The sequence below is a fragment of the Daucus carota genome, chromosome 2, assembly GCF_001625215.2.
Source record: "Daucus carota subsp. sativus chromosome 2, DH1 v3.0, whole genome shotgun sequence".
NCBI lineage: Eukaryota > Viridiplantae > Streptophyta > Magnoliopsida > Apiales > Apiaceae > Daucus > Daucus carota.
The window spans coordinates 53908285-53931193 of record NC_030382.2 but is presented as its reverse complement, the minus strand read 5'-3'; the positions used below and the strand labels follow the sequence as shown (position 1 = coordinate 53931193).

Genomic DNA, 22909 nt, shown 5'->3' with positions numbered 1-22909 from the left:
TTCTGAGAATGTAGAGAGCCCCCATAAATTTATCATCACATATTTCCTGTGGTCAGCTCATTCATCTAAAGTTTCAGAACTTTTTAACATCTTAAACTTTACTACCTCAGAGTTTAAACATTGATAGGTTTTAGTATATACATATACGAGCTAGCTAGCTAGCATGGTATCAGTACGCATATAATTTGGTATCAGTTGTAAATATAGAATGCACTTGATGAGAATCGCATATTCTTTGCGTAAACTACTTGCGCAATATTGACCCTTCCTATTATCATTCCCCCATTCTCAAAATATCTTTATCATTATCTACAACCCACACTTCACAGCAGCATTCTTTGTTCTTGACTCGAACGTACCGTAAAATGACACCGCGACATGAAATACAAACATACACAGTACAGGTTGACCGCCCTAATTATAAATTATAATGAAAATGAAATTATTGATATATCATAATATCAACCATCAGGCCGCCCTGTGCACTCACCATGTCTATACAAAAGCCTTTGGATTATATTGGCGATCATCATGTCATTCCATTTGCCAAGACCGACCAGGAGCCTTTCGAACGTGTAACAGATCCATTAAGATTCCTCCCATGCTAAAAAACAACAACACGATAACCCATTTGACAACAAAAGCTAAGAATGTGACCCCCATTCCAGGTATTCAAAAAAGTTCATTCTTTTTTTTGGTATTAAAAAATATTTTCACACTTTGTAAAAGAATAATCTCAGATGACTGCCAAAAGTCTTTCGAGCTTTGAGGAGTCAAAGTGGGAATTGACACATTGCTGTGTGGCGATTCGATTAATGCAAGGTCGACAAAATGACATAATTAAGTTTGGCTTATACAAACTTTTGTTTTACAGTTTAAAGTTTAAAGCTAGCCTTGTCCTCTACCTTCTTTATCTTTTAACGTTGTCCTTGTTCTATTTATGTTTCGGCTAGATGAGTATAGTACGTGCAGAATATGACTAGATAAACAACTTGGTTGGTTAATTAATTAGATATTGTTGGAGATAAAGAGCATGATTACAGATATTAATTAGGAGCGACAGAGGGAAGTGGATCAAGCGCGGACCAATGCTGATTTCTGATTAGTTCATATATATAATATTAGTTAATGTTAATGTAAAGCAAGTCCAATTTTGAGAGAGACAATGATGATCCCTCTTGGATCCCATACCATCAGCTTGGAATTACATAATAGGATATAATTATACGATTTTTCAAGTGTGTTCATGGACACATGCTAAGTGCTAAAGTTTATAAGTTTGAGAGATTTTGATGGCTCTTGTATCTTAATGATGGTGGACCTCCTGCATATGCAACACCCACATCAATCAAAATCTCCAAAACATAATAAATAAATTCCGCGCTTAGCATGTGCCCATGGGTGCACACTAGACAATAATTTTATTTTAATTGGTATACGATCTTTTTCCTATTGTTATGTTCATGCATATCTGGTAAATCTATATATAGGTGTGTGGGGGCATGTTACTCAGTGTGTCACTTCTCTTCATCTTCCCACAAGCAGAGAAGACTAACTTGCATGCTCTCTGCATAGATAGTCTTGTACAATCATTATCATCCCATAGAATCATTAGAAAAATGGGGAGGTCAAGTTGCATTCAAGTTTCATTAATATTGATCTTGTTACTTGTGTTTGCACAAATAAGCAGTGCTTCTGCGGCAACTACCAGCTACCGCGGGACAAAGAGCATGCAGAAAAACATCGATAGCAAACAAATTTTACATGAAATAAGCGATGAGTTGAGAAGGATGATGCATGACAACAGGAGGGTAATGGCGAATACTCACAGGGAAGCACCAGAGGGGCCAGATCCTCAGCACCACGTCTAATGTGAAAATAACAACTTGTCATGCATGCATCTGATATACTGCATGCAAATGTTGGTTACAGAAATAGCTCTTCGCCTCGGGCTATTACGTACGAAGTTGTTAGGAATCGAAAACCTACGCATGGTTAAATTCGTGTTTAACCAGCCTCTTTTTATTCTTAGCTAGGCGGGACTTATGGTAACATTATTGAGCTCGTTACTAGTATCAATTTTTCTCCCCCTCTTGCTATGGTATTTACTATATCCAGTTTCAGTTCCACCAAAGTTTTGAAATCATCTGGCCCCGAAAGGCCAAATTCGGGGTTAGCCGTTTAGCTTAACTGCAAAATTATATGATCCCTTATTATTAGCATTTAATTAGAATTAAAATTAATTTATGAAATTAAAAAGTTATTTTAAAGATTTGAAACGATAACTCAACTAGAATTAGGATTATTTCGTTTAAATGTAAATTGTGTATGTGTGTACTATCTTACAATTTATTTAATAGGTAAATTATTGTTCTGGATTAAAATTGGAAAACATCTCCCCGTATATTTGATAGAAAAACTCTAAAGACTTAATAAAAAGATTAATAAATTTATTAACTTTATAAAGAATCCAAACCGCAAAACTCATTCAAAAGATCACTAAAAGTTAAAATCAAAAGTTTATAAATTACCCGGAACATAAGTGACCGCTGCTGTAAAAAGTGATAAATAGAATTTAATCGGGAATAAAATTTAATTACAGATTAATTAAATAGATTAAAAATTAATTGAATTATGAAATAAATAATTTGGGATTTATCCAATTTGTTAAATTATAGTACTCTCTCCGTCTCCTAACACTTTTCCTGTTTGCTTTTATCACATTTGCCAACACAAACTTTTCATTGTTAATATCTTTAATTTCGTATTAGTATCATGTATAAAAACTTCACCGTATTAAAGTATTCATGAATATCAATCAACAAGATCACTTATAAACCAAACGTAAATTAGTAATTTGTCTTATTATGAACCGTCCGACATTTCAAAAGGGATAAGTAAACAAAGACTAGTGGATGAACCTGACAAAAAAAAAAAGAAGATAAGAAGATTAGTGGATGCCCAAAACATGATTGCTAAATGCAGTGAATTTTTACTTCGCGCAGTAATCATAGATTACTGTTATGTCCCTCGTTTATTATCTTTGTCATGTGTGGATGCTTAATCTTTTGTGCGCTGGTCAACCCTGCATTCAATGCAGTTTACCCTCCTTTTTATGCAATCTTCTACGTTATCAGACATTCATTTAAATTTAACAAAATAATTCATATAAAAAATATTAAATTTTATTACTAAGTAAAAGGAAAATAAAGAAATTTTACTCAACTGGAACCAAGAAATATTAATCGGTAGCAAAAAATAAAAATAAAAAGGAGAATAAAGAAATTTAATAATGTTTTAACGATTTTCATAATTTTGATTTAAAAAATCCAAAATTCTAATTAAAAAATAATCAAACATTACAGGGAATATATTTTAAATTATACTTAATATTCGATTATTATAACACTAATATATATATGACGTCACATAGAATATTATATGAATATAAATTTAATTAACACCACATTAAAAATTTTAAAATGTACATCATATTTATATTTAATCAGACTCATTTGTTAAACCCGAATCATATTATCTGAATCAATTAGAATCTCGGATGAATAATATTCTGAATAATTAAATTGTGATTTATTTTTTAAATTTAAATCGATTATATGCTAAATTTTTGTAAGAATATAATTCAAAATTATTGAATTTTTAATTATAGTTTTAATTGTTCAACAAGAATTTATAATACAAAATAATATTATGAAATACTTTTATACATCTATACAAGATTAATGATATATATTATATTATATTATATTATATTATATTATATTTGTTTCTAAATTAAAATTAAAATTTAACATTAAAGAATTTTAAGAGAATGAAAATTAACAGACATAATCAAAAAATGCATATACCTAGTTTGTATGTACCAATATGGCTCCGCGAACCATTCAGCCAAGATTCACACATTTTTTTTATGTGTTCAAATTTTAAGAAGTTTAAACGAACAATATGAACGCTAAATAAGAAACTTCCCCTTTCATAAAATTTGAAGTACATGTCTGGTTAAACGCCGTATTAAATTCATCATTAACAGACACTTAAAACTAGGTCATTATACTTAAAACTAGGTCATTATACTTGATGACATTTAAAACAGTGGAAGGTTACAAAAGTAATTGCTGATTACTGCATAAAGTAAAATTTTACTGCATTTAGCAACACCCGATCAAAATAATCCATTCACCAGCTTTCAAAACCGCTGGCTCGGCTATTTTGGAACACTGCATTTTAGAAAGAAAAACTGAAATCCAATATTAAAAATTTAGCTCGAACTTAGGTGCTATTCGAGTATTCGTGAAATAACTCCCTTTGCGTTCTTTCGAGCACACACCAGAAATCAAACCCACATCAATGGGAAGATGAAATATGGATTCATTCCCAGATTCAGTGCTTCCTTTAGCTCATTAACCCACGTCTTTCAACAACAAAAATGTACTTACCCACCTGCTGAAATCAACTATCTTTTTAACCAATCAAACACCTCTGCTATTTCCACTGCTCTGCAGCATTACATTAATTCAGACCACCCTTCTCATGGCCAGAAGGTTCATTCCCACATTCTCAAAACTGGGTTCAGGCCCAATACTAGTATATCAATCAAACTCCTCATTGTACATGTTAAATCTTCTTGTTTATTGTATGCACGCAAGGTGTTTGATGAATTGTCTCAACCAACTTTGTCGGCATATAATTATCTGTTATCGGGTTATGTGAAATCTGGGAATGTTAGTGAAGCGTTTAGTTTGGTTAGGAGACTTTGTTTTTCTGGGGAATGTCCTGACGGGTTTACGTTTTCGATGTTATTGAAGGCTTCCACTAGTGATAGTGTTTTGGCAATGCCACGTAGTGTTGGGAGTCAAGTTCATGCACAAATTGTGAAATCGGATACTGAGGCGGATGATGTTCTTTACACTGCGTTGGTTTATTCGTATGTGAAGAGTGGGAGAGTTAATTATGCGAGGAGAGTGTTTGATCTGATGATGGAAAAGAATGTTGTTTGTTCGACTTGTATGATTTCGGGGTACATGGAACAAGGGTGTGTGGAAGAAGCTGAAGAAATATTTAAAAAGACAGTTGAAAAAGATGTGGTGGTTTATAATGCAATGATTGAAGGTTATAGCAAGTCAGTCGAAACTTCTAAGAGGGCGATTGATGTTTTTATCGACATGCAACGCATGGATTATAGGCCGACTATATCAACTTTCGCGAGCATTTTTGGTGCGTGTTCTATATTGTCAGCGGTTGAAGTTGGTCAACAAGTGCAGGGCCAGCTTACCAAGACTAAGTTTTTCAATGACATAAAGATGGGAAGTGCGCTTTTAGATATGTACTCCAAGTGTGGAAGAGTTGAGGATGCGAGAAGAGTTTTTGACTTTATGCCTGTAAGAAATGTTTTCTCGTGGACTTCCATGATTGATGGATACGGAAAGAATGGAAATCCAGCTGAAGCTCTTGAGCTTTTCAGCATTTTGCAAAGAAGTCATAGCGTGGAGCCTAATTATGTAACTTTCCTCAGTGCACTTTCTGCGTGTGGGCATGCTGGATTTGTTGCAAAAGGAAAGCAAATCTTTGATAGCATGAAGACATACTATTCAATGAAACCCAGGATGGAGCATTATGCATGCATGGTTGATCTGTTAGGTCGAGCAGGCAGTCTGAATCAAGCGTTGGAGTTCATCATGGATATGCCTGAAACACCTAATTCTGATGTTTGGGCAGCTCTGCTTAGCTCTTCTAGACTGCATGATGATGTTGAGATGGCAAACATTGCTGCAAACGAACTTTTCAAGTTAGGTTCTGATAGTCGGCCTGGGGCATATATTGCTTTTTCCAATACTTTAGCAGCTGCAGAAAGATGGGACACTGTTAGTGAGATTAGAGAAGTGATGAAAGCAAGAGGAATATCCAAAAATACAGGCTTTAGTTGGGTTGGGGCTGATGGTAATTTAGAAGGTTTCCATGCTGGACAGAAGATGTGATGAAACATTTAGTTAGAGGCTAGAAAGCAGGGATTCTTCACTCACCCGCCGCACCGCGCACTCGATTCTTGGGGATTCTTCGATACTCGGGGATTCTTGGGGATTCTTTTTAATGATTAATTTTGTGATTAGTTGAATACTCTATCACTTAACTACCATATAATATGAAATAATTGTGTTATTAAATAATTATATTGTATATTGTTAAGGATATTGAACTTATTTATTCAATTATTTGGTTTAAATATGAATATAACTCTTCAAATACACGTATAAAATATATTTTTAATATATTAATATTTGCCGAATCCCCCCGCACCCGAATCCCCATATTTTTAAATTTGCCGAATTCTCGTATCCCCGCACCGCGCACCCCCGTACCCGCACCCGCACTCATGCTTCCTAGGTTAGAGGTAAAGAAAACATTCCAATCTTAGTTGTTGTATACTATCATTTATGAGAACTCTCCTCTCTTTTTTTGTCGCTCGATGTCTTGTTAGGGTAGCAGAGTCACTACAGTGTAGATAAGTCAAAACTTACTTATATGCCCCAACTAAGTGTCAGCTGATATGGGATATATGGTCCAGTTAGGCACAGTTTGAAAACCAGAAATATTGCATAACCAATGGTAAGGTTTTGGTTTTAAATCTGATATTGGTTTTAATTTTGGAAACCATTTAGATTGATAAGATGGAACTTAAATAGTAATATAAGAGCATTTTAATGCTAGTTGCAAAATGCAACCTAATATAGTGTTGAGTTAAATGCGGACCACCTTTATTAGAGACCTCGGGGACAATATATGTTCAAGCAAACATAACATTGTAAAACATATTGTTACATCTCCAGTAAAATATTACTCCCTCCGTCCCATTTAATTGTATACGTTTCTTTTCAACTGCTCGACACGCATTTCAATGCTCTTATAAAATGTAGTTCCGTAACTTATTTTTGAGATTTCTTTTTCTGAATAAAAATATAACATCCAAACTTTAATTCAGAAAAAGAAAATTTTAAAAATAAATTATACAACTACACTTTACAGGAGCATTAAAGTCCGTGCCGCGTCCCCGTCCCCCAATGTATACAACTCAGGGAGACGGAGGGAGTATTCTGTATAGAACTTTTCCCACCAAATATATGCATATATTGTTATAATTAATCTTTTTCTTTCTTTTTTACTTGGTTGATGATGTAACAAGTTCAAATTATCCATCTTTGGTTGCAAATATAAAATTTAACTTTACATTCAAGTATGACAATGGTCTGGAGCTGTCATTTTATGCATTTGATTTCAAATTATAGCAATGTAACAGGATAAAACATATTATTGGACTTGCTCTTAATAATTTATTATATATTAAACATTGTAAATAAATATTTAAGTAGTTGTGGTTGGTAGTTGTGGTTGTTGCCTCTTTGAGGACTGTTCTTAGAGGGTTTTTTTTAGAGGATTCCTCTCTTTGTAATCCCTTCTTTCTTGGTAACCCGGAACCCTCAAACATTTAGGCAAAGACAGGAGGACTTTCCAAGTAAGATATAATTGTACTATATAGGTACAAATTAGTAAGGAATAAAGGCAGAGACGATGCATGAAAATGATTACTGCAGAAATTTCAGAATTACGTAAGAGCATCCAAAATTATTAAATGCATTTTAAAGATAAGACTCTAGCTTTTTGGATGCAGAAAAATCGTAAATTAACATAAACTAAGATTGCCTGACATTCCTTATTGAGCCACCTCTTCAATTGGTGTCGGACCACCGTATCCTTGACCCATCTTCTTCTATAGGCTGGTACCCTAATTCGGAAGAAGATCAGGAGGTTCAATCCACACCGGTTTGATCTCAAAATGTAAAGCATCCCAGTTTCTAAGTCCTGATGAAGTACATTCGAACAATTTGCCATTCTGTAAGGAGTAAACATGGCAGGCAGGTCCTATCTTTTTGGTCATAAATCATGTTGGCAGAAACCCCGTAATGATTAATTGCATCCACATAAACAGACCGGATGCTAAAGAACAAGGATCGATTTCCTAAACTCTTTAGAGGAACCCAGACTTTGTGAGACCAATCATAGGTTCTAATGCAAATTTTACGAGCTTTTGCATCAAAGTACTTAACCATGAGCTCCCCATCTGACCCATTTATGGATATTTCTTGGCAAAAAGTTCACCTGTTTATCGCTAAGTTTATTCATTACATATTCTGAGCTGGTGAAGGAAATTTTGGGGAGAGTTTTTTTTTTGTAATATGGCTGGTTTTAAGAATTCAGGCTCGAAACTCATTAACAAACAGTCAAGTGAACAGGTTTTGTCTCAATTGTCATAGGCAGCAATGGTACATACAAAAGGAGTTCACTTCCTGCGCTTGCATTTTCTTACATTTCTGCTAGGCTTTTGTCATTGGTTTTCAGTCCAAAGCATAAGCAAGTGTGATCTCCTCCTGTCCTCTGAAATTGTCCTTTTGAGCTCTGTTGCTTATGCTTTATTCTACGTTCTAGTTTTGTCATCCTGGGGTTAAGGCATTGGCTTAACTTTTGTTTGACGGAGAATTTTTCTATACATTGCATTTGTTGGAAAGCCAGGTGATACTATGCCTCTTCGGTTGCAAAATTTGATTGAAGATGCAACTGAAGATATGGTTTCAGAACTAGTATTTGTAACGTGGACCGGGAACAAGCTCATCTTGGGTCTAGTTTATTCTTAGATATAAGATGACACGGGGAAAATTTTAAACATCATATGTGTACTCTCCCCAGTTTTTCTTGCCAAAGTAGTAAAATCTAACAAAGGATATTCGGATGCAGATTATATTTGTGGTTAAATTAAAAACTTTTAGCACGCTACTAAAACAAAATAATTGAAAATGACGACGGATTCGTAAACTTGAAATTGAATTTATGGCAAATTCGTAGTGGACATAGTTTTAACTACAATTTCATTAATAATATGATATTTTGTATGAGAAAAAAATGTATACTCATAAAAATCTGTGTAAAAGAGGAAAAAGTAAAATTGATTATTATTATTATATGCACGCAGACACATATTTATTAGAGTACTAGTCAAAATGCATTTGGAATGTCAATTACTCCCTCTTCCCTTTCGCTTTTTAGTTGTCCACTTTACAAAAACACACATACTAACGGATATTAAATTATAAAATTTTGTTCCAAAAAATTATAAAATTTGTTTTCATATTGGCCCATAATTTAAAGATACGACCAACAAACACATAGGCATCAGCAGATTCCACTCTCTCCCCTGCAAAATTGGTACTAACAGCACCCCAATATGTCCCAAAGAAGTGCGGATGCTGCTCTGGAACCAAGCCCTTACCCGAGGGCATGATAGCTATTGGATAGTTAGAAAAAATGTGATAAGAAATTACAAATGAAACAACTATTCAGAAACAATTTTTTTTTTAACAAAATAGACGATTAAATGGGGACCGAGGAGTAACTTCTAATTACTCCTAAACAATTAAGGCTGCTTGTAAGTTGTAACGGTCGGAAACTATTATTCCGGATAGTTAAGAGTCCTGGGGTCAAATATGACGTGGATTTATTTTTTTGTTCGCACAGCCCAAAACATATTTTTGTTTGTGTAACCGTGTAATATAACAGGTATATTCCGTTTATTATTTTTTCCGTATAGTGAATTTCTCTTACACGCGTCGAAGTCGAACGACGGAAATTTATGTGTGTATATACAGCGGTTATATCTAACCCCAAATAAACTATTCTTGGTAGTTTCTTGAGCTGTCCGCTAAAGGGTGTGAGTCGTTCTAGTTTTCTACGCGTCATAAATTGCAAGGAGTCGCCAAGAAATCAAGAAACCCTCGGGTTTAGTTTCATTACAAGAAGAGAGTAATTGATCATAAGATGTCAGGAGACGATGATGGCTGTGAGTGCAGGCCTTTGGGCTTTCTCTTGGGCTTGCCCTTCGCTTTTGTCTCTCTTATCCTCTCCCTCATCGGAGTTGTCATCTGGATTATCGGGTAACTATTCTTTCTCTACATCTTATTCTTTAGTTGATCTTTGTAGTTTGTTTGGTAAAGTTTTGTCACGTGTCTGTTCGGTGAGATTTAACTCTAATGGTACATGTCAAAAAATCAAATATCGATGAGAACGCGAATATGAATTAACTGTTTGATGTAAATCGAGTATTGAATTTGGAGATCGTTAAATTAAGATGCTAAAGAAAATCTTGATGCTCATATTTTTGTGTAATGGGTGCAGGTTGTTATTGACATGTATATGTCCGTGTTGTTTGTGCGTGACGGTGATAGTAGAGCTAGCACTGGCTTTGATCAAGGCTCCTTTTTCTATTATGAAGTGGTTCACCAAGAAAATCCCCTGTTGAGTGCTGCTCTTTTCTGAATTGGATTCTTTATTTAATTTCTCATAAAATTACAGAGTTGACTAGTTGGATGACCTTTTCTGAGTACTCGAGTACTTTGTAATCTCCTATCTTTGCTGATTGGTTCATGATTAATCGCTCTGTTATCTCATTCAGTTTGTTAAAATTTTATTATGATTGTTGAATGATGATTCCCCCTCCCCACCCATCTGAGTTGTCCAGGCAGGTCTGCAAAATTGTTCTCACAAATGCCCGAGTGATGTCTCAGAGCATCTCCAAGAGCCTCTGTTGGCTCCTAAATATAATACTCTCTCTGTCCCTCTCATTTCTTTACAGTTACTATTTTGGAATGTCCCTCTCATTTCTTTACATTACCATAAATGGTAAGTTTTTTCAATCATTACACCCACTATCTTCCCCCACTATCTCATATTTAACAATAAAAACTACTATTACACCCACTACCTTCCTCCACTATCTCAAATCTATTATTAAATATTGATGGGTCCCACCATTTTACCCACTTTTCATCTAACTTTACTCATTTTTCATACATTGTCTTGGTCTCCGTGTCCCCCTCCAATGTAAACAATTGAGGGGGACGGAGGGAGTATAAAAAATGTGGCTCTTAGCAATTTAGAACAAAGTTAAGAGTGTAAACTCCAACAATACTCTCTGCATCTCTTCTCTATTTCATATTTTATTCATATATTGGGCTCCACTACAACAAAAGAGAGTGAAAGATGGAGGTGAATTGAAAGGAAAGATTTTTTTATTGTAAAAAAATAAGTTAGGAGCCATGTGGTGGCTCTTAACTTTGAGGAGAGAGGAGAGAGAAAGAAGAGGCTCTTAAGATTTAAGAGCCACTTAAGAGTCTCTTGGAGCAACATTTTTCCTCTCCCTCTTCAAATCTCAAGTTAGGAGCCTAAATGAAGAGCCTCTTGGAGATGCTCTCATAGCTCAGACACTCCTTCGTTTTCTAGTCGTCTTCATTTTTTCTGTCCAAAATGTTGTTTATATTAATTAAATATGATAAATTTATCAATCTTTTAAATATTTGTAGGCCTAACAAGATACTCCCTCCGTCCCACCCATTTCTTATCGAATGGGTTGGGCACGGAGGTTAAGAAATATGTATAAAATAGTGAAAAAGAGGAAGAAAAGTGGGTAAAGTGGTGGGACCCATTGATTTTTAATGTATAAAAAGAAGATAGTGGAGTAAAAGTAGTGTGAAAAGGAAAGAAAAGTGGAGAAATAGCGGGACCCATTGACTATTTTTGGTAAGTTTTGAAATGTAAAGAATTGGATGGGACACCCCAAAAGGGAAAGTGTAAAGAAATGGGTGGGACGGAGGGAGTACTTAAATTGACTTAATTATGGATTTTACCTTTTGCAGGACAACCTTACATATATGGTCATATTATTCCAAAATAAGTGTTAGGGCTGTAATTTGAGCCGAGCCGGACGAGTTTCGAGTCGAGTCTAATTCGAGCCAAATTTAATCGAGTCGAGCCGAGCCGGCTTGATTAACTAATCGAGCCTAAATCTTTGCCCGAACTCGATTCGGTTAATTTCAAGAGTCGAGTCGAGCCGGCTCGTTTAGCTAAACGAGCCGGTTTTAACGAGTCGAGCCGAGCCCACTTAAACGAGTTCGAGTCGGGGGAGCTCGCGAGCCGCCCGACTCGAATTACAGCTTTAAGTGTCTCAATTTTCTCACAAATTAAATACACCCTCTGTTTTTTATTATTGGACGTTTTGACTTTTGCCACACAGTTTTAAGTGATTTAACCAGATAGTTAAAAATATTATTTTCGATTGATTTTTTTTGTGAATTAAAACTTTTACTAAGAAAAAAATTAAAAAAGTAATATTTTTAACTATCCGGTCAAAAAACTTATAAGTGTGTGCCAAAAGTCAAAGCGTCAAATTAATAAAAAACAGAAGGGTATATTTAACAAAATAAAAATCCAACTTATTCAAATATATTTGATGAGTAGAAAATTACCTCAGTCATATATTTCGTGCCGCGTCCCATATTGGTCTGGTACGGAGGGAGTAATGCCCTAGGTTCACACAGAACATAGTGCAACCTGAAATTTTTAAAAGAGAAGGCATTTGTTCTCACCTTCGTTCTTTTTTTTTAATGTACATGTGGAAAAACCACTATACACAAAACTGAAAGAGCCTCCGGTTTTCAACAATTGGACATGCAAATTTTAGGCAACCCTTAAAAAGAACCATCTAAAGTGGCCAATTAGTAAGCCAACACATTTAACCCAACCACTTTGTGATCATGCAACAGTAGTTAAATCCGATAAAATATTTAGAAAGTTAAAACTAAAGACTAATCATACTTGGACATTTCAAAAAAATACTTGGACAATTCAAAACAAGATTGTCCAAAACCAGCTGTGCAGGTTGTATCTGAGTTTTATCCCAACCCAAATACAAAACCCACAGTGTTAATAAACCGCCTATTACCAAAAAACAATTCGACTGACACACTATATAACACCACCTTTGTCCAAAATCACTACTTCAATTATTACAAACAACTTCAAAAATTCATCCACACCCCATTTAAATTCATCAAAAAGGGTCAAAGAATAACCCAATGGATTCCGCAAATCAAGTAGGCGCAACATCGCCGGCGCCGATCACCACCGGCAAATTCACCGGAACTCTGGGGCGCCACATAGCTCGCCGCCTCGTCCAAATCGGCGTGAAAGACGTCTTCTCAGTCCCCGGTGACTTCAACTTAACTTTACTAGACCATCTCATCAACGAGCCGGAGCTCAATCTGGTGGGCTGCTGCAACGAGCTCAACGCCGGCTATGCTGCAGACGGATACGCACGCGCGAAAGGCGTGGGAGCTTGTGTTGTGACATTCACCGTTGGTGGGCTAAGTGTCTTGAACGCGATCGCCGGAGCTTATAGTGAGAATTTGCCGGTGATTTGTATCGTTGGTGGGCCCAACTCGAATGATTATGGGACTAACAGAATACTTCATCATACTATTGGGTTGCCTGATTTCAGTCAGGAGCTTCGTTGTTTTCAGACTGTCACTTGTGCTCAGGTCAGCTTCATTTCATGCGTGATGACACGTACACTTATTTTGGAGAAAACCTCGTATGCTATTAAGTTGGAATTATTCTGAGAATTTATTTTTAATTATCGAATCTGAAATCTAGCATAGATTACTATTTATCACTGGATTTTACATCACCCTCATTAATTTTCAAAATTTAAGTAGCAATATAGGAGTAAAATATATTGTGTTATTTTATCTAAAATGGTCAACTTTCAAATACGCTCCTAGTCTATAATACTTTGTTACATGAATTTAATTGGACTCTATTGGAATGTTGGTAAAGGAATTCACAGATTCCGAACGATTTTATAAATATTTATATATTTGTGGGCTTTGATCATAATTCCGGGGTCCATATTTATGCTTGAGTGACGAGTTTCAGGATTCTCGACAAGAGTACTCCAACAGGAGTTCTTGACAAGAGTAGTGGTAACAAAGCTAAAATGGTCGAATTTTTGTAGACATGCTAATTTGGAATTTTATTCTGATTGAGAGAATAACTCTACCGAAATTCAATTATGTAATGTGACATAATTTGGGTAAAGGAACTTTAAAATAAAGAAATTTGTTACTTTTTGCTATGAATGTTTGCTACTTGTTTATATTGTAATTGTGACTTTAGTTGTTTGGTAGATAATTGGTATTAAGAACGATTTGTTGATGCTGGATGCCACAGGCAGTGGTTAACAACTTGGAAGATGCCCACGAGCTGATTGATAATGCAATATCGACTGCTCTGAAGGAGAGCAAACCTGTGTATATCAGCATAAGCTGCAATTTGCCTGGAATTCCTCACCCAACATTTTCTATAGACCCAGTTCCATATTGCATTGCACCAAAGTAAGTGCTCCATCACTTTTTACTACTAACATAGGATTTTATTTTATTATTATTGCTCCGTGCTGTTTTGATAGTGCGTAACATAAAATTTGTACTAGATGATGATCTTAGAAAATGAAGTTAGAAAGCTAGTATGATTAATGAGAGCAAAGCTTGTAATGTCTGTCAGACATTCTTATGGTGCTATCCAATTTTCGTTAACAGTGTGTATCACCTCTGAACAAAATGTTTATAATGCACTTTCAGTAATCATTTACTCTCATTGACAGGATAGTCTCAATCTCTAATCTTCTCATATGTTGTTAACTATCAAATTCAACTTCTAGTCCTTTCTCTCGTATTTACAGAAGGCCAGTCTTTTTTTTTTTTTAATTTCAGGGTCAGCAATCAATTAGGCTTAGAAGCCGCAGTGGAAGCAACAGCTGAGCTTTTAAATAAGGCTGTGAAGCCTGTCATCGTGGGAGGACCCAAGCTAAGGGTTGGAAAGGCACAAAAGGCCTTCGAGGAGTTTGCCAATGCTAGCGGGTATCCAATAGCTATCATGCCCTCAGCTAAGGGCTTGGTTCCAGAGCAGCATCCGCACTTCATTGGGACATATTGGGGTGCTGTTAGTACCAGTTTTGTGGGGGAGATAGTGGAATCTGCTGATGCCTATGTGTTTGTTGGTCCTATCTTTAATGATTACAGCTCAGTTGGGTACTCGTTACTCATTAAAAAAGAGAAATCCATCATAGTGCAGCCAAATCGTGTAACTATTGGCAACGGTCCTTCCTTGGGTTGGGTTTTCATGGCAGATTTCTTAACTGCACTGGCTAAGAAGTTGAAGAAGAACAGTACAGCAATGGACAATTACCGTCGTATCTATGTACCTCCAGGTGTTGCCCTGAAGCGTGAAAACAGTGAGCCTCTTAGGGTCAACATACTCTTCAAGCACATTCAGGTAAAATTAGTTTCCTGAAGTTTCACGATATTCTAAGGCACATGTTGTTGATTCCATCATGCTTTTTGGAAAGATAATTAGGATTTGGACTGCAGACACATAATTTATCTGCCATGAGTGTAACATAATATATGTCTGCAGTTTTGATTATAATATATTTTTTTAGACAATGCTTGTTTTGATAATTAAGTTTTCATCCAGCTATAGTGCGATACTATAACTTTTTGTTTAGAAACTAAAACTAGTATATTTATAGGCAATGCTAAGTGGAGATACTGCAGTGATTGCAGAGACAGGGGATTCGTGGTTTAATTGCCAAAAGCTCCGTCTTCCTGAAAATTGTGGGTAAGCAACACATTCCAGTGATAATGTATTCTTTAGATTTTTAATATCAGTATTATGTCTCATCAGTCTATATTCATGTTGTATTCTTTAGATTTCCAATATTAGTATCATGTCATTCTCCCATTAGTCTATATTCATTTTTTTTTGGAACTTTATTAATCAGGTACGAATTCCAGATGCAGTATGGGTCTATTGGTTGGTCAGTAGGTGCCACCCTTGGCTATGCCCAGGCTGCGAAAGACAAGCGTGTGATTGCCTTCATTGGTGATGGAAGTTTCCAGGTAAGCGATAATGCTAGTTTTAGTTTATCACGGTTCAAGAAACTATCTGCAATATCTTCGTCATTTTTATTTTATTTTTTTTAAAATAAGCAATCTCTTGTGTCAAAGATGTATATGATGACTGTATCTGAATGATTCATTCAATATTCTTCTACAGAAGTTATAAGCAAAAGAGGACCTGCATTCACGATTAATATTTGTTTATAAGGTTTTGACATATTTATGAATGTAAAATTGGGAACAGTAGATGAAGTAAATTATAACCACACAATAGAACATCATGAACAACAATTAGTTGCATTGCTCCAGGTAACTGCTCAGGATATCTCAACAATGATTCGATGTGGTCAACGTACCATTATATTTCTGATCAACAATGGAGGATACACAATCGAAGTAGAGATTCATGACGGTCCATACAATGTGATCAAGAACTGGAACTATACTGGACTAGTTGATGCTATTCACAATGGTGAAGGCAAATGCTGGACTACCAAGGTTAGCAGTAGTATGAAAGACTTTCTATATATTGGATTAAAAGTTTAACATACTGAACGTAAACCTGATTAAAATGCTGCCAAGGTTAACCTGATTAATATGTATATATATTTCATGTTGCATACTTTCTGCCAAATAACCTTCGAATATGATTGGTAAATAGGATATGATCATTAGATGAAAGACTCTTCACTTCTTGGATTATAACTGTTGGCCTGTTGTGATGGTACAGCATAAATCATACATGTCAAGTGTCATGTACCAATACTAGACTAATGTTAGTGTCAAAGATTTACAGTAATATAATTATCAGGAGTCATCAATAAATAAATTATGCATTGCATCTGCCTAGTGATCTTAAAGTCTATGTTCATTCAAGTAAATGAAAATATAAACATATAGACGACTAAAAAGTTGTGAGCTAGACCCTTAAATGTCTAGTAGTTTGGCAAGGTTTGCAGGTTATGGTACTTTCTTAAACTTGAATTGACCATGCTCAGCTAATTTAGGGCTTTATGTTTTTAAAAAACCAAGAATATATATGTAGGTTAGTTGAAAAGCTATAATCCCTTGATTGATTGCAGTTTCTGGACTCTTAGATAGAGGCATTTTCTGCAGATTCCATTGATGCATGTATTCGGTTATGTGGGAAGAAAAATTGGTTCAGTAATTAGGTTTCCTTTAGTATACTAACCAGATGCATGTCGGGAAATATAGGTACGCACCGAAGATGAACTAATGGAAGCAATTGCAACAGCAACAGGAGAACAAAAGGATTCATTATGCTTCATTGAAGTGCTTGTGCACAAAGACGATACAAGCAAAGAACTTCTTGAATGGGGATCCCGAGTTTCTGCTGCAAATAGTCGCCCTCCAAATCCTCAATAAACTTGTCAATCCCATGTGATATAACTGACTCTAGAAGTCTGTATCCTGAGTCTTGCTTTCTGATGTTTTTTTTGCAAAGGAACTATAATAAATGTAGTCTAACAAACTATTAATCATAAAATTCAGTCGTCCTAATCTGTCTTCAGTACACGTACATTAGGCTGTTAAGAGTCCGAGGTCAAATAATCTTCCTTAAAAGAATCCTGAATCACCTCTTAAACGAAGTTAAAACTATTAATAAGACATTCAGTCTGTCATAATCTGTCTTCAAGAATATATTAGGCTGTTAACTTTTTGAGGTGAAGATATCTTCTTTGGAAAAATCCTGAATGAACTCACAACAATGTAAGTGCTTTACATTGCTGCATAATGGAGTTTTTGAATTGAATTTAGCTTTAGTTCTCTGCCCAAATATCCAGCATCACTTAGGATGCTTTCTTTTTTCTTTCTCTGATAGGTAGAGATTTAGTGACAAGAGGCTTCATACTAACAAGACTGAGAGTAAGACTCTGGATCAAGAGTGTCGGTAACAACTAACAAAGACTTTCTTGATAAAAGTAATTGAATTTAAGTTGGAAATTCTTTTCTGCTTTTGGGCATGGGTTAACACTAGAAATGCTAGTAAAATTGGCATTTTAGTCTGACTTTTTTAATATACTACTCACATAACGGGGTGGTTTGGGCAGCCAGAGGAACTCAAAAACATCCCCTCCTAGTCTGCTCCCTTGTTTATTTCAAGTTTGCGAATTTGAATCGATAATCAAAATTATAATTCAAAAAATTTTATGATATGATGTTTTGAATTTTATAATTCAAAATTTTTTATGATAGGAATACTTACCTGATATTATCTTAGTCAAAATAAATTCTTATTTATTATTTAGTAAATAACAAATATTTTATTACTATTTTCTTTAGGGAAAATACTACTTAAGATTTAAGAATACTCCATAGTATTACTAACAAATTAACAAAATAATAAATGAGGCCACTCATACTCTCATGGGACTGGTTATATAACATATTTACATTTTCCAAATATAACCTGGGACAATATTTTTATATCCTTTGCTGGAAATAATTTTAATCAAAAAATTTGAAAAACAGTCGAAACAAGTTTAAAACATGTAAAACAACACCAAAGAAAAAAATAAAATAAATATATTCCACGCTTAAAATACCTGAATTAACGTACAGATCTTCCAAAGAAGCAAGTGCGGAGCTTCAAAACCACGGTAAACATCTTCACCTCGTTCTTGACTGATTTTTTAAAAAGAAAGAAACGTTAACGCCTGCTCCCAAGTTTTAAACAGGGAGAAAAACAAATGAAAAATAAGTAAAATTATTTAACTTTCATTTCTATTGGTGCTCTCGAGTTTTTTAAAGAGACGAAAATAAGTGAAAATGAGTGCAAATATAGCATAGTTTCACTCTAAAATTTTCACGTCAAAAGTGGAATGCAAGTGAAAGCAATTTTTACTTACATTCACTTGCTTTCTCTTCTAAATAAACTCCGGTGTAAAGCTAAGATTTTAAAAAACCCAGGCGCGCTCCTTCTTTCAGACTAGTTTGACCACTTTTCATGTATTACGCGGTATCATTTATATTGCCGCAAAAACACCATTGGTGGCTACAATATAAACCACACATGATGATATATCACCTAACCGACTACTAGTGTTTTTACGCGGATTACAGTGGTACTACTATGCAGATATGCTTGTCACTAGGATGCCAAAGGATTATCCTTTATTGCTTGATGTGATGATGAAAGTATGTACTCCCTCCGTACCCCTCAATTCTTAATTCTTTACCTTGGAGATGGACATCGACACCAAGACAATGTAAAAAAAATGAATAAAGTTAGATGAAAGATGGGTAAAGTGGTGGTATCTATCGATATTTAATAATAGATTTGAGATAGTGGAGGAAAGTAGTGGGTGTAATAGTAGTTTTTATTGTTAAATACTGTATGAGATAGTAGGGGAAGATAGTGGAGGTAATAATGGGAAAAACTTACTATTTATAATAACGTGAAGAAATGAGAGGGACATATCAAAATAGTAACTGTAAAGAAATGAGAAAGACATAGGGAGTGATTTTTAAAATTTTAATGAATTAAATGTAATTTATGAGTTTTAATGAATTATATGTGGATTTCAGATAAAATATTGCAGAGTTCAATGAAATGTTTAAAATTCTGAGTACAAAATTTCAAAAGGGGTTAAAAATATTAAAAAATCTCACAAAATCAATCATTTTTATGAAATTCAAAAAAATCCATCAACTTTTGAATATCATCATATTTTAATAATTTTAAATAATCACAATTGAATGTATTCAATTTTTTTTAACATAATTTAAAATCATAATCGAATATTACCAGATTTAATAATATACATCAAATTTCATTAAATACTTCAAGATTTTGATACTTTTTAATATCCCAATTAAATATATCTGAATCTCATAAATAAAGATATTTTCTTTCAAATCTTGATTAAATACATCACTAAATTGATGAAAAATTAAAAATGGTCAACATGGGCCTGCTGTCGTTACGTTAGGCAGACAAAGCCATGTCTTATATAATGGCCAGAGCGCATTCCCCAACCTCTTCATTCTCCTTATGGCTTCTTCTTCTCCTCCTTGCGTAAACACAAGTAGTCTACTTATCTCGATTATCCTTGTAATAATTTCATTAGTTTCCGACGCAAATGCTACGGCTCTTGTATCATCATGTAAACGTTTTAACTCAATTATAAGCTTCGGTGACTCGATGGCTGACACCGGAAATCTTCTGCATCTTTCATCTTCGAACAAGCCTCCCCATTTTGCATTACCACCCTATGGAGAAACTTACTTTCATACGGCCACTGGTCGATGCTCCAATGGCCGCCTCATCATCGACTTCCTAGGTGCGTGCATTTTGTTAATTACGAATCTTATGGGACCAGTTTGGTCCACCTTATTCAATGATAATAAGAATTTTATTTCGGGAATGATTTTCATATTTCGTAATAGTTTCTTAATATTAAGTAAATTTTCTGGTTTGTAATTTGAATATGTATTTTTCTGAAAATAGTTGGCTCGATTTAGAAAAATAAGATTTTTTTTTGCCGCGAAAAAATAAGATTATTTAATTGTATAGAATCGCAGACAAAAATAAAAATCGGTCTTTTATAAATCTTCGCTTTATTTTATTTTGATTATTTTGCATAGAATATTTCATCAATTTACTAAGTATATTTTTGTTTCGATAAATTTTTGAATTTTTTTTAAACAATATATCAGGCAATTAATTTCGATTTTATCTTTTTATAACTATGAATAAGACTAATTGTTAACCAAACCGCAAACTTACTTTCGTTTTAGAATTGTTGTTACAAGTTCTGTCGTTAAGAATTATTTTGCTGGTTTACGCTTACTGTAATACTGTGTACACAACTGAAGTAACATATAGTCTTATGTGAATGCAGCTCAGTATCTTAGAATTCCACTGATACCGCCGTACATAGGCACCAAGAACAAGAGAAATAACTTCTCATCCGGAGTGAATTTCGCGGTGGCTGGAGCAACGGCCATGAATAAGAAATCTTTCGAAGAAAAAGGTGTCCATATTATGGTAAAAAACATTTCTCTAGAGACGCAATTGGGCTGGTTCAAGCACCTCTTGCCATCTCTCTGCCAAACAGTCTCAGGTAACATAGATTTGCCTCATTTACACATGTCCTAAGCATCTGCAGAAACGTATGTTTGTTAGATTTGCATAATTAGAAATGGTCTAGTGGGAACATTTTGTTAGGTACACTTGTTAGAAAAACGAATACGTCGTTGGCATTACTCTCTCAGTGGTCGGCGTGCATAATGGGCTGCCCATTATTTCAAATCACTGTTTCAGAACGCACATGGATATACTGTGTTAAATATTTTACGAACGAGATCGATCGTCTTGATGTCGTGAAAGAGAATAAACAAATATACAACACTATCGTACAGTCCCCAGTTGTCCACGACATAATTCTGAATGCAATATTAAATTTGCAATAATTTTATTTATTTCAGCCAAGTCTGTTGCAATCTGTAGTTATTATTATACAACTAGAAGTGTCTCTGTCATTGCTCTGTCTATAAGATCTCTTGCACTCTTTGATGTGTACATTTTGCTTCCTTTTTTTTTTTTTTTTTTTAATTCGTTTTCTGCACATGTTCTCTTTGATGAAACTGCCTAATTAGTTTGTTAGAAATAGTTTTCAAATTATTGATAAGTAATTTGAAACGCAATCGATTTGATGCAGATTGCGACAAACTGTACAAAAGAAGTGTTGTACTCGTGGGAGAAATCGGAGGCAATGATTATAACCATGCTCTGCTTGCTGGAATAAGCAAAGACGTTGTAAGAACATTTGTACCATCTGTTGTTGGCCAGATTGCCTCGGCAGTTACTGTAAGTATCAGAATCCGAGCAATGCACGACTCAAAATTTTATGCCTGTGTGTTTCTGTATGTGTGACATCTGTGTATGGGATGCAGGTTTTGGTAAAGTTGGGGGCCAGGTCATTAGTAGTTCCGGGAAATTTACCAATTGGATGCTCAGCAGCTTATTTGACACATTTTATGGCTAACTCATCCAAGCAAGACTATGACCCAAAGACTGGCTGTCTTATTTGGTTAAACAAGTTTGCTGAGTACCATAACAAAATGCTTCGGAACGAGTTGAATAAAATTCAGGAACTTCATCCTCATGCCAACATTATGTACGCGGATTATTACAATGCTGCAAGGCCATTATTCCTTAATCCAAAAAAATATGGTACAAGCTCAGTAGACTCAGACGTAATCATATTTTTATTATGCACACAGTATATAGTCCCAATAGTTCATATTAATACGTATGATATGTTGTTGGCAGGATTCAGTAATGGAGCACTAAGAGCATGCTGTGGAGGGAATGGACCATATAATCAGAACTCCTCTGTGGAGTGTGGTTATCCGCCGTCAACTGTCTGTGAGAACCCTTCCCTCAATGTTAACTGGGATGGCTTACACTTGACGGAAGCGGCATATAAGTTCATTTTTGAACGTTTATTTAGAGGGCGATACACAGTCCCGGCCTTTAAGACATTATGTAAAGTTTCATAAATTTAGTCAGTAAGTTTGAATGCTGTATGCCAAATCTTGAATGAATTAAGGGATTGCTCATGCGTTAAATTAACATATAACAACCTCAGCTGCCTGGTACTAAGCTGCAGAAATGCTCATATGGGACACATAACATCAGTAAAGTATATCCAAGCTCTGCAGTGTAATGAACAATATACTGTTATATAGATCCGGTAGACAATATCTTTAATTCTGTCCAACATATTGCGCGATTCCTCGTATGAGCTGCTCACTAAAGACTAATGACTTTGCGAAGTCACCATCTAATCTGTTTATATATATATTTCACCGGATTATACCATCTTAAAATTTTAAACAACTCCTTCAGAAAGAAAAACCAGATAAAAAGAATATTTTTGTACAGGTTTGAGATAATTTTTGCGACAACAAAGATGTTTTTATTATATTTGTATTGTCATATAAAAACACATTTGAGAGAAAAGCAAGAGGATTTTTTCAAAAATTAAAAAACGAGTAAAAGAATTCATTTTCCCCCGATAACA

The 22909-nt window shown here is 34.9% G+C and overlaps 4 protein-coding genes across 4 annotated transcripts; all 4 read left to right on the top strand.

Annotated features, from left to right (window-relative positions):
* Window positions 1–4167: 4167 nt before the first annotated feature.
* Window positions 4168–6485, top strand: LOC108206685 (pentatricopeptide repeat-containing protein At1g28690, mitochondrial). Its single transcript, XM_017377065.2, has 2 exons — window positions 4168–6007; window positions 6403–6485. The coding sequence occupies exon 1, from the start codon at window positions 4377–4379 to the stop codon at window positions 5994–5996; it is 1620 nt and encodes a 539-aa protein (XP_017232554.1). The 5' UTR covers window positions 4168–4376; the 3' UTR covers window positions 5997–6007; window positions 6403–6485.
* Window positions 6486–9714: 3229 nt separating this feature from the next.
* Window positions 9715–10511, top strand: LOC108208050 (signaling peptide TAXIMIN 1). The gene is made up of 2 exons (XM_017378525.2): window positions 9715–9998; window positions 10240–10511. The coding sequence occupies exons 1-2, from the start codon at window positions 9883–9885 to the stop codon at window positions 10361–10363; spliced, it is 240 nt and encodes a 79-aa protein (XP_017234014.1). The 5' UTR covers window positions 9715–9882; the 3' UTR covers window positions 10364–10511.
* Window positions 10512–12699: 2188 nt separating this feature from the next.
* Window positions 12700–17378, top strand: LOC108209732 (pyruvate decarboxylase 1). Its single transcript, XM_017380798.2, has 7 exons — window positions 12700–13436; window positions 14128–14291; window positions 14670–15231; window positions 15488–15576; window positions 15740–15857; window positions 16167–16355; window positions 17073–17378. The coding sequence occupies exons 1-7, from the start codon at window positions 12975–12977 to the stop codon at window positions 17241–17243; spliced, it is 1755 nt and encodes a 584-aa protein (XP_017236287.1). The 5' UTR covers window positions 12700–12974; the 3' UTR covers window positions 17244–17378.
* Window positions 17379–19848: 2470 nt separating this feature from the next.
* Window positions 19849–22599, top strand: LOC108206839 (GDSL esterase/lipase At1g28590). Its single transcript, XM_017377254.2, has 5 exons — window positions 19849–20161; window positions 20723–20944; window positions 21542–21690; window positions 21777–22056; window positions 22156–22599. Exons 1-5 carry the CDS (start codon window positions 19873–19875, stop codon window positions 22383–22385), a joined length of 1170 nt encoding a protein of 389 aa, XP_017232743.1. The 5' UTR covers window positions 19849–19872; the 3' UTR covers window positions 22386–22599.
* Window positions 22600–22909: the final 310 nt, after the last annotated feature.